Below are 16,424 nucleotides of genomic sequence, written 5' to 3' on the forward strand. Positions count from 1 at the left end.
ATGTACCTTGGTTGCAGGCACATCCCCAGTAGGGGGTGTGCAAGAGGCAGCTGATTAATGTTTCTCTCTCATCGGTGTTTCTAGCTCTCAATCACTCTCCCTTCCTCTCTGTAAAAAGTCAATAAAAAATATATTTTTTAAAAAAAGCAACTCCTAGTTATCTTTCAAGACTCACCATTCGATCTATCAGTTTTCTCATCAAAGAAAATATAATACATTGATTTAACAAGCATTCACTGTGTCCAGCAAGCACCATACTGAGTGCTGAATAAACAGTGATGAGTGAGATGGCAGAGCCTGGAGGTCATGTCAATACAGTGGTCAGTGCTAATCAGAGTAAGCACTGGGATTCAGAGAAGCTCCTGGAAGACTTGGGGAGGGACAGTGAAGACTTGTCAGAGAAAGAAAAAATAGCTGAGACATAGAGATGAGCAGCAATGAGCCAGATGGATGGGGTGGAGAGAGCATTCCAAGGACAGAGACAAGGGCAAAGTACCAGAAAAACACGGTGGGGGGATGTACACAGTTGGAAGCATTTCGTATGGCTGAAGTGGGACCATGCTAAGGCAGAAAGTGGGAAACTGAAACTGGAGGAGAAAAGGTACAAACTGTAAAATTCCTTGCAAAACACGTTAAAGCTTATATTTTACCACCTAGAAGCGTTCCTTGACACCCTCCCAGGCTGTCGGGCAGCCTTCCTGGATGTTCCCTCGTCAGCATCTGGCGTGCATCTCTCACAGCTGTTCCAGGTTTACATTCTACCTGCTGCTGCTGCCGAGACCACACTCCGCCTTCTGAGGCTCATGCTGGGGACAGTCTGGTTCAGAGAAGGTGGCTTCATCAAGACACGGAACCGAGAAGGTGACACCCGCCTCGCTCACTTGTGAGAATGATGTCTTCCCACACCCTCGGCTCAGCTCTGAGTCAGAAAGAGGAGGGCAGGCACCTGCCCAGGAGGCTGCCCACTGATCAGAACAGCTTCCAGCGGCACCCCTGCCCAACGCTCCGTCTAAGAAGAAATCAATGTTGGAGGCATTGAAATGCGGGCAGTCCGCTCTCTGACAGGGGCTGGGAACCACAGACGAGGTTCACGGTGGGGCCTGTACTGTGATGTGCATCCAAATATCTAAAACCTATTTTTTTTTCTGAGCTTCCTAGGATAAAAGCCAACCATTTGTACATGTGGTTTGGGAAAGCAAAGAAGAAAGGTAGAAAGGATAAATATAGTCTTAACTTTGCATATATCACCCATCTCAGCAGTCCAAGCATAATGAGCAATAAAACTCTCGTTGGATTACATCACAGTCAAAATTACAAAGGGCAGCAGTTCAATTCTGCGTGCCTATGTCCATTTCCAGAGAGTTGCACATTAAGAATTCTACATTTTGAAACATTGACCTGATACATTTCCCTATTTAGTCTACTCAGGAACTATACTATGTATTAAGCTAATCCTATGACTATCAATGTAAATCACTTTCAGAGCGTAACAAAAAAAAACCTGTAAAAATGCTTATCAAAATAAAGGTGGAGGCAGACATTAGAGGGAATAGAAGGAGAAAGGAAGGCATTTACCTTTTCAGTGATGATGCGGTTGACGCACTGCTTTCCAGTCAATGGCAATGTACATTTCTCCATGATTTTATGTGTATTTCCCTGTTTTCAAAAAGAAACATCAAAGAGAGAAGTTACGATTGATGCTCATCTGGAATTGATATAACTGCAGGACAGATAGGAACTGTCCCTCAAGTGCAGGCTGATTCCACATCTCTGCACTCTCAGGCTGCCACTTTCATTTCTGTCCCTAAAATAATTCAGGGACAAAACTCAACAAATAGCCAAAGGCCTAAATCAATTCCTTGGAAAACACCCTGCATGAACTTTACTTCTCACACCCTGGTCCTTACATCACGGAGCAAGAAATTTCACTTCTAGTATCCTGCTTCTTTTTCTCCTCCCGGGAATGGTCTCCTTGTCAAGCATGAGCTTTATTTATTTACCAAGGGCAGGTTGGAAGCATACACGGAATTGCAAATACATACTATCCCTTTTGAAATTTTTTATTCGTTAAAAAATTAAAACAGCAGTCCTTATCTCGTTCAGTTTTCTTAAATCAATAGGAATCAATTTCAATTATTTTTAGCATTGTCTTTTATACTTGTATACATTTTCTTCTTAACTCAGTATTTTAAAATATAATGTTGGCCATGAAATTTTTATGGATTAATCAATATTAGTTATTATCTACTAACTTCTTATTGGGGCATATGGAGACTTAACACTTGCACAAAACCCCAACCTCCATCATCTTCTTTCAGTTTCTACCCAGCTATTGCAACTTGTAGATAAAACTTATGGTCAGAATTTACATCACACTGACAAAACGACCATGTCAAACTGCTCACTGCTAGGCCAGGCAGTGTAGTAAACCATGATTAGATTCTCTTTCTTATACAGCCATTTGCTTTTCCTGATAAGCAAACATTTGCTTTTGTTCACTGGTAAAATGTGTGAACTGGCCACATCCACATTTCCCCCCAAATTTCCTTTAGCCACAGTACACTTTCTTCAAACATAAAATAAAAGAGGGATTCAGTGTGGTTTTTGCCCATTAGCTTCCCTGCCCACAATTCCCAAATTCCCTTTTCCCCCTACACCCCCCCCCACCCCCTACACCCCCCCCCCCCGCCCCTGTGGCCCCTGAGGCACATCCGTGGGGCACAGTCGAAACATCAGCCCAGACGATGATCTGCTCCTCAGATCACTTCCTTCTGATTGTATCAGTTTCCTTTCTAAGTAGCAAGCATCAGGAGCCCAGGCTAATCTTTCCCTTGAGGCTGAAGGCTGACCTAGAACATCTATTAAAAACAGCTTGTCAGCCGGGACTGGTTTGGCTCAGTGGATAGAGCGTTGGCCTGTGGACTGAAAGGTCCCGGGTTCGATTCCGGGCAAGGGCATGTACCTTGGTTGCAGGCACATCCCCAGTAGGGGGTGTTCAAGAGGCAGCTGATCGATGATTCTCTCTCATCGATGTTTCTAACTCTCTATCCCTCTCTCTTCCTCTCTGTGAAAAATCAATAAAATATATTTTAAAAAATACTTAAAAATAGCTTGTCAAAGGTCTCGTATGCATGCATATGAGCATAACCAATGGACAAAGACACTAGTGGGGTGAGAGCATGTGCTAGGCGTGGGGAGGCTGGGGGAGGTCAATGGGGGAAACTCTTTTTGGGGGTCTAAAAGCACCACATGATGTCATCAGCATCCTGAACCATCTCAATGTTTACCTACTACAACGTGCACCTGCTACCTGGTTTATAACTCTCTGAACACTGCTCAGACCAAGGATGTGCTGTTCGGAGGCAATGGCCTAATTAAGAAGCTCTGACTCCTTGTGATAACCTGCCAAGGCATTAACACACCAGTAATTAACAGGGTTTAGTGTACTAAATCCAATATGTGGCACAGAAGGAATTCAATACTTTTGAATGAATGAATGAATGAATGAGATAGAAAAGGGAAGTCTGTTGGGAATCTTGGATGGATTTAAAAGAAAAAAAAAGCTCTATTACTTTAATTTACTCAAAACTAGTGCTAAATACATATAAAGTGGTTAGACATTCTACCTTTAATAACAAGTTACATGCTTGTGGATCTTACTGTATAATAAAATTTATAACTGTAGAAATAAAACCTCATTTTCACTTCATTCTTAATTACCTATTTTCCTTTCCCGGTTTCAATGGAAGTATGCACGTGTCATAGAAGCTTAATTAAAGAGCTGAAGTTAATGATAAATGTGTGAACTTCTACAGTTATCAGGTCTCCTTACACTTTTTAAAAATATCTTTTTATTGATTTTAGAGAGAGGGGAAGGGAGAGGGATAGAGAGATAGAAACATCCATGAGAGAGAAACATTGACTGGCTGCCTCCCACATAACCCCTACTGGGGATCAAGCCCCCAACCCAGGCATGGGCTTTGTCTGGGAATCGAACCAATGACCTCTTGCTTTATGGGTCAATGCTCAACCACTGAGTCACCTGGGCTGGGCAGGTCTCTTTATATTTAATGTAGCTGAAGAAGGCCTGCCACAATGAATCCATATCTGTCTGTGAGTGACGTGAACAATCTGTGAGCCTCTGAAAATGTTCTCTGCAGGGAGCTCTTAATCTATTCTCATTATTTGAGCCAAATCTACATCTAGTGTGATGAGACAGATGCAAGTGTCCAACACTCAGCCAGTGCTCAATGAATGCTAACTACTACTGCCCTGGCTGCTGTGGCTCAATTGGTCAGGATCATCCTGTGTACTAAAGCTTGCCAGCTCTATTCCCCTTCAGGGCACATGCCCAGGTTTCAGATAAGGGGCGTGCAGGAGGCAGCAGATGGATGTGAAAGCTTTCACATTGATGTTTCTCTCCCTCTCCTTTCCCCTCTCTCTAAAAACCAATAAAAATATTTTTTTAAATGTTTGCTGGTACTTACATTGAACACATTACAATCTGCCAGCTCTTAAATTCCTATATAAAGTTGGGCATGTAATTACACAGAAAATGGCCTGAACACAATTCCTGGGACCCACGAAACTAATGAAACTATGACAGTCGGGCAGACCATATGGCTGCCTAGAAAACTGCACCAAGTGTGACCCTACAAGGTGATGCCTTGACATTTTAGCTCCAAGATGTAACAAAGACCAAGGAAAAGGAGAAAACAAAAAGCAGAAAGCTTGTGGAGTGTCACAATATCCATATTCAACAATAGGTTAGCTAGGAAGCCAACATGAGACTCTCTCCCACTCTGGGGCTCAAGTCCCACCACACCAGGCTGGGCCCTGCACTATGGCATGACATTTGCATAGATTAATGATTCACAATGGAGGAATCATAGCTGAGTTTTTCACATTTAAAAATAAATCATAAAAAAGAGATGCAGTGTAGTTGGTAGCAAAGAACACTATACATTAGAAACCCAAAGACCCAGTTTTTCTCCACTCTGCCATTTCATAGTCATTTGGCCCCTGAAATTCCTCGTGCTATAGTTTTCTTCCACCGCCTCGTCTTTCTGACTTGATCACTATAGAAATCAAATGAACTGTTGGAGACAGTGCGGTGCAGAAACCAGGAGGGGGTGAGCTATATGCAAAGTCCTAAGGTTAGCGGGCCTTGTTCATCCTGATCATTCTGCTTCTTTCCCCACAAAGCGATGCCAGATGAGGCAGAGGATGTGAAGTGTAGCATTGAAAATGCTGAGGGCTCCTGACCTCAATGTGCCCCTCTGTGCCAGCTCCCTCATAACCTCGGTGAGGAGCGGAGTCTCCTTCCTCCACCTGCTTCTCCAGCTTTTCTCTTTCTTCCCTTTTGTCACTGATAGGCCTCGTGCAAGACCCAGGAGTTCACCCTCTTGATTTTAAATAACTTGGGGCCTCAGTACTTCTATTACTAGCTTCATGGTGATCTCAGCTTAACACTTTAGTAGAAGACAATTCTGGTTAAAGGATAATAAATCCCCTTGTTATCATTGCAATAAGCTCCATGCTATCCCAATAAACTTAGTCCTGAATAACAAGCTCTTTTCATATGATGTTGCACTTGATGACAAGATTTCATTCACCTGAGGCAGCAGAGCATTCCGAATCTATAAGAGCTTGCTTTACATCAAACCCCACTTTATGCCCACATTTTCCGTTCAGTGCCTTCTAATGTGGCTGCAGCTTATGTTTCCTTGGAGGCACCTTCTTTGGGAATGCCCTCATGATAAGATGAAGGTAAATTCTGGAAATTGGTTGTTCCTTAAGAGACCAGGTCTTGAAGCCTCTGTTCATGCTACACATATCACCGTGCCCCCCATCACCCCACATTCAAATGGCCACGCCTGCCAATCCTTCAGGACTTGGCTCAGGTGTCATCTCCCTCTCCAATGCCCCTGCTCCGGTGTCCACAGACACCCCTGTGCTTCCCTCCCTCACTGCACATGCTGTCACTGTCAATCTTCCTTCACACCCCACACCAACACTAGACTCCAGCTCACTGAATGCTGAGATGATTTACATCCACATCTGTGCAATGAGTGGAGTGCCAGGCAGCCACAGTGATCAAAACTGCTGTCTGAATACTGTCATTTTGATTTGAGGAACTCAGAGTCCTCAAAGTCAGAGCTGTAAACCACCATGTGACTCAGGGTTAGAGACCACTCGAGGCTGCTTTCTGGTCCTAAGACACATGTCTGTACCATACCAGCACCTCTGAGATCACTAGGAAAAAACAGCTAGAAGGAGTGTGTGTGTGTGTGTGTGTGTGTGTGTGTGTGTGAGAGAGAGAGAGAGAGAGAGAGAGAGAGAGAGAGAGAGAGAGAGAAGGGACTTGTCAGACTGAAAGAAAGACAAAGGCATGATCAAGGGAAGAAGCACAGACATCTCATGACTGCAGAATGACACGTGCAGCCTTACACTCAAAGAAACAGTAAATGACAGTCCCTCCACCGCCTCTGCTGCTCCTCCTAAAGCATCAAGGCTGCATCCATCCCCTGAAAAGAGGGGTTACAAGGGCAGAACTTGGCAAGAGAAGACTCAGTACCTTGTCTGGTGGCACAACAAAATCTACCACAGCCTCTCTGGGCTTGCCACCTATGCTGAAAGAGGCTTAGATGTCACCGCCCTGGAGTCTTCCTTCTTCCTGCTGGTCTCAATGCCTAAACCAAGTGAAACAGCTCCCATACACACCCACAGATATAAAAGGTCAGGGCCTCTGTATTCCCAAACATGCGACTGTCAAATCACCGCGGTGGCTGATGTGCTACATAGAAAAGTAGGATTTGCCAAATAAAGGAAATCAAGGTACATGGAATAACAGGACAAGAGGGTGCTGTTACTCACACTGAGTTAACCCTCATGGGCTATCTGTGGCCTTTACCCCTAATTCCATAGGGTTTCCAACAATCGACATGGGACTTCACTAGAGACGTGGCGGGCACTCACGTGTAGGGCGGTTGCTCTGACAAATGGTTTCTATAAGGCAGATGTAGTAACTGTGGTTACAGGCATGTTCTCAAGGGGAAGACTCGCCAAATGAGACAATACACATAGCGACCCATTTCCCTGAGATCAGTCTTCAGGGCTATGAGGTCTTAGAACAGAAGGCCATTGTTCTTCCATATAACACAGAAGTCTGTATCACGGCCTTTTGTTCTCTCTACTACCGCACGGTACAATCTCTGGCCTAAGGACGCAGAGCCCAGGGATGACCAGGAACAGTTTTCTCTTTCCACTCATGAATTGTCCTGGCAACAGAAAGCTTCTCTTAGCATCACCTTTCCTTTTAAGAACTGTGCACATATAGTCATAGAATTTAAAGAATTAGTTTAATTAAATCTAAAAGGCATTTTAAATGGGCTGTTGGTTGTTGGATTGAGTTCCGCTGTTTTTCCACATTTTAACATGATTTGCAGGCATTTCCATAATTCCGGGAGAAATAAAGAGGCATTTGCATTTTTTAAAGGTGAATATTCTTTTTCAAACAGATCCAGCCATGAATTATTAACAAATTATAAAATATTGACAAGCTTTTATGAATGGAAAATAATTAAACCAGCTGGAACTATGTTAAGTATCATTTATCCTAACAAAAGAAGGTTTATCTGATGATTCTTTTCAATGTTGCTGAAAATTACCTCAAAAATGTTTCCCAGTAAAGAGTTTCTTAAAAATATCCTTCATATAAGTTAGCTTTTGGTAACACATTTGGCCCAAAATTAATAGGATTTATAAACCTCATTTGCATTTTATAATTCCTGTCCCAAAAAAAAGTAAAGACAAGTACAACAGCATCCAAGGTTTCCATGTGACACCTTCACTACCAAACACAAACTGAGCTTCATAAAAACAGTGTTCACAAAGATTTATTCTCAACTTTTCATGACAATATAATTACAATTCTTTTGATCGCTTCAGAAGGCAGACCTCCTACTGTAATAAAAATAAAACCCAAACCTGTTTTAGAAACAGAGCTCTCATTTATGTTCTTTAAAACAGGAACCCAAGCATTGCTTGCTTCCAGTAAATGACAACTATGACTGCACTTCTTTGCTTTTGTGCTCGGAAAGCTATACCCTTAGGAATACACCCCCAGCACTGATGCTGAGAACAGAATACTTTCCTTTCCACTGTTCGTGGTGATGGTACTGGCCAGACAGAAACTTTTAGCAAAAGAACATGGAGGCCCAGAGGCAGAATACACAGATTCTCAGCTCGGTTTTGCTCTTAATTTTGCACTTGACTTTTATCAGAATATTTAACATTCATGAAATGTGTTTTGCCTTTGAAAGGAAAACAATAAGACTTATTTCTCAAGAGTACTGCCATGATAACATAAAGGCAGTAAGCAGAAAATTGTTTGGAAAGAGTGAAAGATGTCCTATGTGTTCAAAGCAGCATTATGATTTAACAAATTAATGAGTTCCACAAGTCCTACTGTGCATCAGGCATGATTCTCCTGGGCTGTTAGGATAGACGGGTCCCCAGGCTTCATGGAACTGACATTCTAGTGAAGAAGGCAGATGAAGAAGTGGGGCTCCTGTTTTATACAACACAGTAATTGGGAAAAGCTTCTCTGGTGTTTGAGCAAAGATCTGAGTGAACTGAGAGAGCGAGAGCCACACAGGTACCTAAGGAGGAGCATTCCAGGCACAGAGAATAACAAGGCAAGGCCCCTGAGGCAAGAGGATGTTTGGAATGTTCCAGAAACTTACAGGAAAGGAGCATGGCTAAATCTCAGAGGATGAGAGGGAGAATGGTAGTAGATAGAATCAGAGAGGGGGATGGAGTCAACAGATCATGGAGGACCTTAGAGACAACAGTAAGGACTCTGAACTTGAATTTAAGTGAGATGGAAAGCCATGGAGGGTTTCTGTGATGAGCAATAAGTAAAGTGATTGATTTCTATTGTATTTTTATAAACGTCACTCTGAGCACTGTATGAAAAACAGACCACTCACGCGCATGTGTGTTTCCACCCAACTCTTCTGTGTGCTCTTTGACAACAGGAACCTAATTGTTAATGCCTCAACAGGCACTGTCTTCCTGCACCCCAGTGCCCATTCCCTCAACCTGCAACACTGGGACCAAGCTCTGGCCCATCTTTCAGGTCTCCAGGCAGATGCTGCATCCCATGAACAGCTAGCTCCCTTATAAAGGAACTAGATGCTCCACACTGCACACTCTACTTTATACCCTCTTCTATTTTAAGTGTTGATTTCAATGACTCCCTCCCCATGAGACTCTGAGCTGCCTAAAGAAAAGACCACATCTTTCCAATGTTTCTTTCCTCAGACCCGATTAGGATGCTTGGTGCCTGGTCCTCAATAAATATTTGGTGCCTGAATAAGTAGGTAAATCAACATACTCACACAAGGTAATTCTACCAAATGTCAAGCAAAGCATCAAAGAGTATTCCTTTGGTCATTCATAATATCCAGAGATGGGAGGCACTAGGCCAACAAATTCATAAAACACTGACTCACTCAGGTGTGACTGTGCAGAGGTAGGAGTGAGCCAGATAACAAGATTACAGGGGTATGGTGGACACAGTTCTGACAGTGCCTGCTGGAGGGGTAGGAACAGAAAATACCAAGGGTGTCTGCCTTTCCCGCTGGGGCTGGGAGATAGTCTCTGCTCGAGGAGGTCTAAGCAGAAGGAGAGTTTCAGGGAAATGAGAATGATGTCACTTGTGTGTGTGCTGCTGTTGAGGTGGGTGTGGAACAATCAGGTGGAGTTGTGGAGGTGTCTACTAAAGAAAAAAGACAGTTCTAGAGCTCATCAGAGTTCCAGTACAATTTCAGTGTGAAAATAAGGAGTCCAGAATGAAAAACAGTAGTTGGTGCTAAAAAATTAGATAGCAGCCAAGAAAGATGTAGAGGATGAGAAAAGCATAGAGGCAAGGATGGAGTTATGCGGAATCCTGACAGGAACCCATGAAGAAGGAGGCAGGGCACCTAGGGATCCAGGCTGGTGGGGCAGCTTGGTGAACCTAGCATATGCTTTACAGCCTTGGGTCCAACACTACTGCTGCAGATAGCCAGAAGGAGGAAAAGTCCAATGAAATCTGCTTTACCATTAAGGACATGGCTAAAAATTACACACATTGCAAATACTCAAACGCCATTGACCCAAACTTGGTCACATGGGTGCATCTACATGCAACGGACTCTGGGAAATGTAGTCTGTCCCTGGGCTAATATGTATGTGCACAGGTAAAACTTGGAGAGTTCTAATACAGAAGAAAAGAAGGGGAGTGGATGCTAAGAGACATGATTTTATTTTCAGGTTGCCTTACGTACTTTGCTGATACCTATCTCACCAAAGCAAAGCGTGTTTTAACTCGCTAAAATGGAAAAAGAATAAGAGGAAATTCTGAAACTTAAAGCTTCAAGTAAAGGGCAGGTGTGGGTGGGATGCTAGTGAAGAGGTAGCTTTGGTGAGGATGTGACAGGTATGCTATGATGAACACAGGCTGGATGACACTGAGGGAAACTCCTACCTCCACCACTTACCCAGGCAAGTTTCTCACTTGCCCTTGTCTCAGTCTTCCTTCACAGGGTCACCGAGAAGCTCATGAGATTCAGAATGTGCAATGCCAAGCAGAGGGCCCTGCACCTAGTGAAAACTCAAACTGATACTAATTTCATTTGTTTCTTCCCATTTTTAGAATGCAGAAGAAGGACATGTCAAGAGAGGAAAAAAGTTCAAGAAAATAGGTGGCTGGACACCACAAAACTTGGCCTACTTTACCATGTTGCCTACAACCCTGATGTCTAAGCTTCTACAGAAATCATGCCACAATGCCAGGTGCACACAAGTGCCTCCCGTGGGGTCTCCAGAGGCAGTTTTAAGGCAGGGAAGCATTGGGAAGGTTCCTCTAGAGCAGCCCTGGCAGGCAGCCGGGTTCCAACACCAGCAGCTGCTGGCTGCGTGCAAAGGCTGGCAAGGAAAGAGTTTCCTTTGTTTCGTTAGAACAACAGCAGCACAGGCATGCTTCTAAAGGTCAGGTAATGCTATATTTATGAGCCACCTGCCTCTGCTCCCCTCTGACGAAGCTGAAAACCACCTGACAGCTCCACCCTCTCAAAAAAACGTGCTGCTCAGAATATGAGATGACATGTCTTTTCATGACAATGAAAGTTTTAATCCTTCGTGGCAAAATTTTCACTCTTGTGTCTTACAAAACTCACGGGAGTTCTCCCCTATTCTGTTCACTTAATCATTAGGCTGGAGTTACCTGGCATGTCTATCAGAACAGATGGTTACCTGGAGAGGCTTCCAGGAGGGAAAACCCTGCCTCCCCTCCATCTCCTTCTAGCCTCTACCACTGTTTGGCCAGAGTAAAAGATGCACAAGAGAAGCAGGAGGTCTTGGTGTTGCCTGGAGCTGGGCCAGTAACAATGAGTCCAGGTGAACAATAGAGAGGAGCAACCACACATCCTGGACCAAGGATAGAAAGTGAAGCTGGCCCTGACCAGTTTGGCTCAGTGGATAGAGCATCAGCCTGCAGATTCAAGGGTACCAGTTTTGATTCTGGTTAAGGGCATGTACCCTGATTGCAGGCATATACCCAGTAGGGAGTGTGCATGAAGCAGCTGATCGATGTTTCTAACTCTCTATCCCTCTCCCTTTCTCTCTGTAAAAAATTAATAAAAATATTTTTTTTAAAAGAAAGTGAAGCTGGAAAGAAAAGACACCTCTCTTGGTTAGTTTTTAAGATCTTAAGTGTGGACAAATCACTGTTATTACTTTAATCATAAATATATTTTCATTAGTTTATTCAAGTGAAAGTATCTAGGAAAAAATATCTAACATCAGTTCTGTCCTAAAACCACGGCCATTTCCCACCGAGAGAAGAAATAGTAACAAAAAACTACCTTGCTTCTGTGCCAAGCTTTAGAAGGGATTTCTAGTCAGAAATTTGAAATACTATTTCTTTTCCTCTATCAAAAATTTCTAGCGGAGGAGAAAAAAACACATTTAAAACAAAGAGAATTTCTAAATACAGGCCTAATGTTTTGAAAACAACTGCACCAAAATAACTTAAAATGAGTTGGGAAGTAACAACAAAAGCAAAGTCAGAAAAAGTGTTGTCCAAATAGACATAATGTTCCAGAAAATTGGACTACATTTGCATGCTTGGCATCCTTCTGCCTCTGAAACGAGGTACTTTGGATGCTTCTGCAAGGCATCTCTTAGAAGCAACCTGTGCTGGTTTCATTTCCAATGTTTCATATTTATGCTCCACTGCTCACTTCCCACTGTTTACTAAACAGTTTATGATAATCCCACATTTATTACAGTTTTTATCACAGAGCCATTTCACAGCACACATCTCCCTATAACAGAAGTCCCCATGGCAAAAGAGTCAGAAGCCAATCTTGCAGCTCCGTGATCTCCCCCTGTGCTGCGTTGCTCAATGAAAACAGGGCTAACTACCACTTCCACTCAGACTAGCAGGTCTCAAGGTAGAACAGGCAGCATTTGCTTTAAAGCTAAGAATTTTCAAGAATAAATGGAAATGGACAAAGGGCACAGAAAACGAAGAGGGTCCCACCCAATAGCAACATTTCAAATCATCCAAAGTCCATGGATTCAGGTCAGCAAAGTGGTTATGCTCAGCTGGTCCAAACACATTGAGTTGAAAACAAGGAAGAAAGTTACATGGATTGCTCTGAAGTTAGAACACTGGGTTTCAGAGTCAAGGACCCCCAAGTCTAATATCAGCAAATTATGTGAACTCAGGCAAATTACTTAACTTGTCTGAAGCTGTTTCTGGAAACATGAAAGATGCCTATGATCAAGTTCATGTGCTAGCACACTCAACAAGTGCTTAGTGTGCTGTTGGCACTCAGTGAGCTCAATACATGGAAACTATCATCATCATTATCATCACTATCATCTTCATCATCACCACCACCAACATCATCATCACACCCCCACCATTGCCATCATCATCAAATGTAAGCTCCATGAGGCCAATGATTTTTGTCTACTTTTGGTCAGTGCCTAGCACTTAACCGGCACTCAATAAATATTTGATGATTTGTTAAAATAAAAGTATGATACTTTTCAGAATCACGATGCTTTCTGCCACCCAGTCCACAGTTTTCTAACACCTTCTCCAAATGGCACCTCACAGTCTTGGTAAGAGGCCATATTGTACATCTGAAAATAACTGTTGTTCAAAGACCTATATTCTGCTATGTTTTTTCATTTTTCACATGGATAGCAGCCACTATAATCATCTTTAAAATGGAATCACCACATCTGCCTTGACATCTTTTCATTGCTTTGAAGGTGTTATAGCTTTTACTTTGATGTGTCTACAAGGCAAACAATCGAAGAAGGTTCTGATGTTTGTGCTTCATTCAAAGTTAAACAACCATGTAGTAAATGATAATAAGTAACTGCCTTTATTTATAATTTCCCCCTCAAAGTAGAAATGCTATCAACTTGAATAAGCCAAAAAAAAAAAAAAAAAAGGCCACGGTACAGGATTTGGGCCTACTGAGAATTTCCGAAGGCAGCACGAGTTACCTTTGCAGAATGTTCCATGGTAACCACCACCTTGGTTTTGGCACTGGACACCAGATCCATAGCACCTCCCATTCCTTTCACCATCTTCCCCTGCAAAACAGAAACAGAAACTAAGAAGTAATTCTCTAACTTTCATTTCTTTAGTATGTGGCAGAACAAAAGTAACTTGCAAGAATAAGCCACTGGAATAATTAATGAGAGAAAAAAACCATTGACCTTCATTGCTTACTACATGAAGGTTTACAACCTTATTATTCCGTTTTCCTTTCATTTTAAACACATACCCGTCACTACTGAGTCTTTAATTACAGACCCTTTCTGAATCTCTCCCTTGGATATTCTGAAGAATAAAATGCTATTCAGTGGTAGACTGAGATGCTCATGGTGTTTCCCTAGTAATGATTAATATTAAAGGTGGGTCTGTTTCTAAAATGACATTTGTCTTGCTCTTAGAAAAGCAAACCAAAGCAAAATGAAAAAATAGATTCCTGCTCAGCAAAAACAGAAAACAGGCGCAGAGTTCAGGATCCTTTCGCCATTACCACTCTATTTTTGTCCATCTGTCCATGTCCTCATTCATTAAACATTTCGCAACCACCTGGTATGTGCCACACTCTGAATAATTCCCACTCTCTTTTCTCTTGTGGTTGCAGAGTTTTGGAAAAAGCGAGTGTTTACAGAGATGATGAAATAAATTTGCATGTTAGTGTATAGAGGAGAACGTCTTCTAACATTGAAAATGTCTTAAAATTTTATTTGTTTTTTACTCTGAATGCTTTTGCTGATTTGACAGTAAACACTTTCAGGGCTCTTGGCTCCATTCCCATAATTTCATAGCTATAAGGAAATTTGGCAACACACTCACACCTGGTTTTAAAACAGTCTCAAATCCCCTGCTTTCAGAAATATTTTAGAGGTCAATGCATCACAGCATGAACGTGAATTACATGTGCAGTATAAAGGGGAGGAACAAGCAGTCGAGAAGTTTTCGTGGTTAGCAGCCACCACTCCATGAGATGGGTAGCAGCTGGGAAGGCGTAAAGAGCAGGAAGCAGGGAAGGAGTGGAAGGTACAAAATGAGTCTTCGGACACATGTAAGTCTGAAGTGAAGCCAAATCCATGTGGAAATGTGTAATTTTATACTTCTATCAGCCATTCCTTCATCCCCAGTCAGCAGCAATTTTACTATGGTAGGCACCAGGTCATGCTATTTCTGTGGACAACACTGATATCCCGTGGAATGACTCATGGATAAGTCAGAGAGGGAAGAAATAAATGCCTAGCATAAACTCCAATACTAAGGAAGTTTGGGATTTTCAAAGCATCAAATGGCACAAAAGCAAGTCCATTTTCAAATGTCTCAACCTGCTGTGCTAAGAACATCCAGCCAGTCTCAGCATCCACAGACTATGTCCTAGGGCAGGCTCTAAGAGTGTAAGTGCTAGAAGAATGATAAAGCCAAATAATAATAATAATAATAATAATAATAATAATACCTAGAAAACCAAGCTAGTGTGTTAAAAGTCTTTGCATAAAAAAAAAAAAAAAGCATTCCTGAATGTGAATATACCACAGGCAAATTTTGTTCCCTCTGGCACAATGAATATAGATTGAAACTTATGAAAGACTCGGACTCTGGCCAATTTAGGTGAATCTGAATTACACATTTTAAACCATTGTCAATTATTTCAGAAACCAGAGGCCCAGTGCACAAAATTTGTGCAAGGGGAAGGGTGTCCCTCAGCCCAGCCTGCACCCTCTCCAATCTGTGACCCTTTGGGGATGTCCCCGTGGGATCAGGCCTAAAAAGCAGTCGACATCCCTCTCGTAATCCAGGACTGCTGGCTCCTAACTGCTCACCTGCCTGCTTGCCTAACTGCCCCTAACCATTCTGCCTGCCAGCCTGCTTGTCCCCAACTGCCCCCTCCCTGCTGGCCTGATCACTCCCAAATGCCCTCCCCTGCCAACCTGATCACCCCCAAATATGGCCCCCAACTGCCCACCCCAGCCAGAGGACCCCACGGCTGAGTGAGGAATGCTTGCCTTGTTGCCACAGTAACAAAGCAAGTATTTTACTAGGCTGCTCACGTTGCCTGCTCTCAGTGGTCACCCCCTGGGACTGGAGGACTCCAGAGGGGCTGAGAGGACTGGGAACCACCATCTTGTGGCTATGGACACTGCCATCTTTTGTGGCAGAGTGACAGTCAATTTGCATATTCCCTCTTTATTACATAGGATAGTTATAGAATGCCTACTGGGTGCAAACACAGTGATGGCAGGAGTATAAGGAACTCTAAAACATGGTGGAAGAAATATTTTGTTTCTGTTAAAAATAAATTCTTGTTTGACCCAATGTAAATGAACAACCTTCATTACTCAGAGAATCAGGTAATCTGATGTCTCACCTCAAAGCACATGCTACAGATTTCAAAGCCCAATTTTCAAATTTAAATACTGATTTCCAAGAGTTCAAAACAGTCAAGGTTAGGTACAGAACCTGAGTCTATTCTACTAACCCGTTGACAAAACACCAAATCTCTGACTTTGGGCTCATTATCTATAAGCCAGGAATAAGCATATCTGCTCAGTGGCAGATCTATTGAGAGGAGTGCATGAGACATATGTATAAAAATTGTGTATTATATAAAGTTTATAAATGTGTTGACATAAATCTTCATCAGTCAAATTAGTTTACTGAATGTCTAATCTGAGCCTTGCCCCATACGAGGTGCTGGAGTTAAGAGATTATCAAACCAGTTTTCATAAATCTTATCTGAGGGAAGGAAAGTATCCATGAGTAATTCAAGAGAGTTGATCCGATTTCCTTCCCCCAAAAGAAGCACACTCCA

The 16,424-nt window shown here is 42.6% G+C and overlaps 1 protein-coding gene across 1 annotated transcript in view; it reads right to left on the reverse strand.

The window, feature by feature from the left end:
- Positions 1 to 16,424, reverse strand: part of OXCT1 (3-oxoacid CoA-transferase 1) — a 107,230-nt gene that overhangs the window by 10,464 nt on the left and 80,342 nt on the right. The window contains exons 14-15 of the mRNA XM_084881695.1: positions 13,576 to 13,665; positions 1,576 to 1,656 (exon numbers count right to left, since the gene is read on the reverse strand). Coding sequence (XP_084737821.1) covers positions 1,576 to 1,656; positions 13,576 to 13,665 — 171 coding nt within the window. The remainder of the gene's footprint in view (positions 1 to 1,575; positions 1,657 to 13,575; positions 13,666 to 16,424) is intronic.

Source organism: Pipistrellus hanaki, assembly GCF_964339955.1.
Source record: "Pipistrellus hanaki genome assembly, chromosome: 4".
NCBI lineage: Eukaryota > Metazoa > Chordata > Mammalia > Chiroptera > Vespertilionidae > Pipistrellus > Pipistrellus hanaki.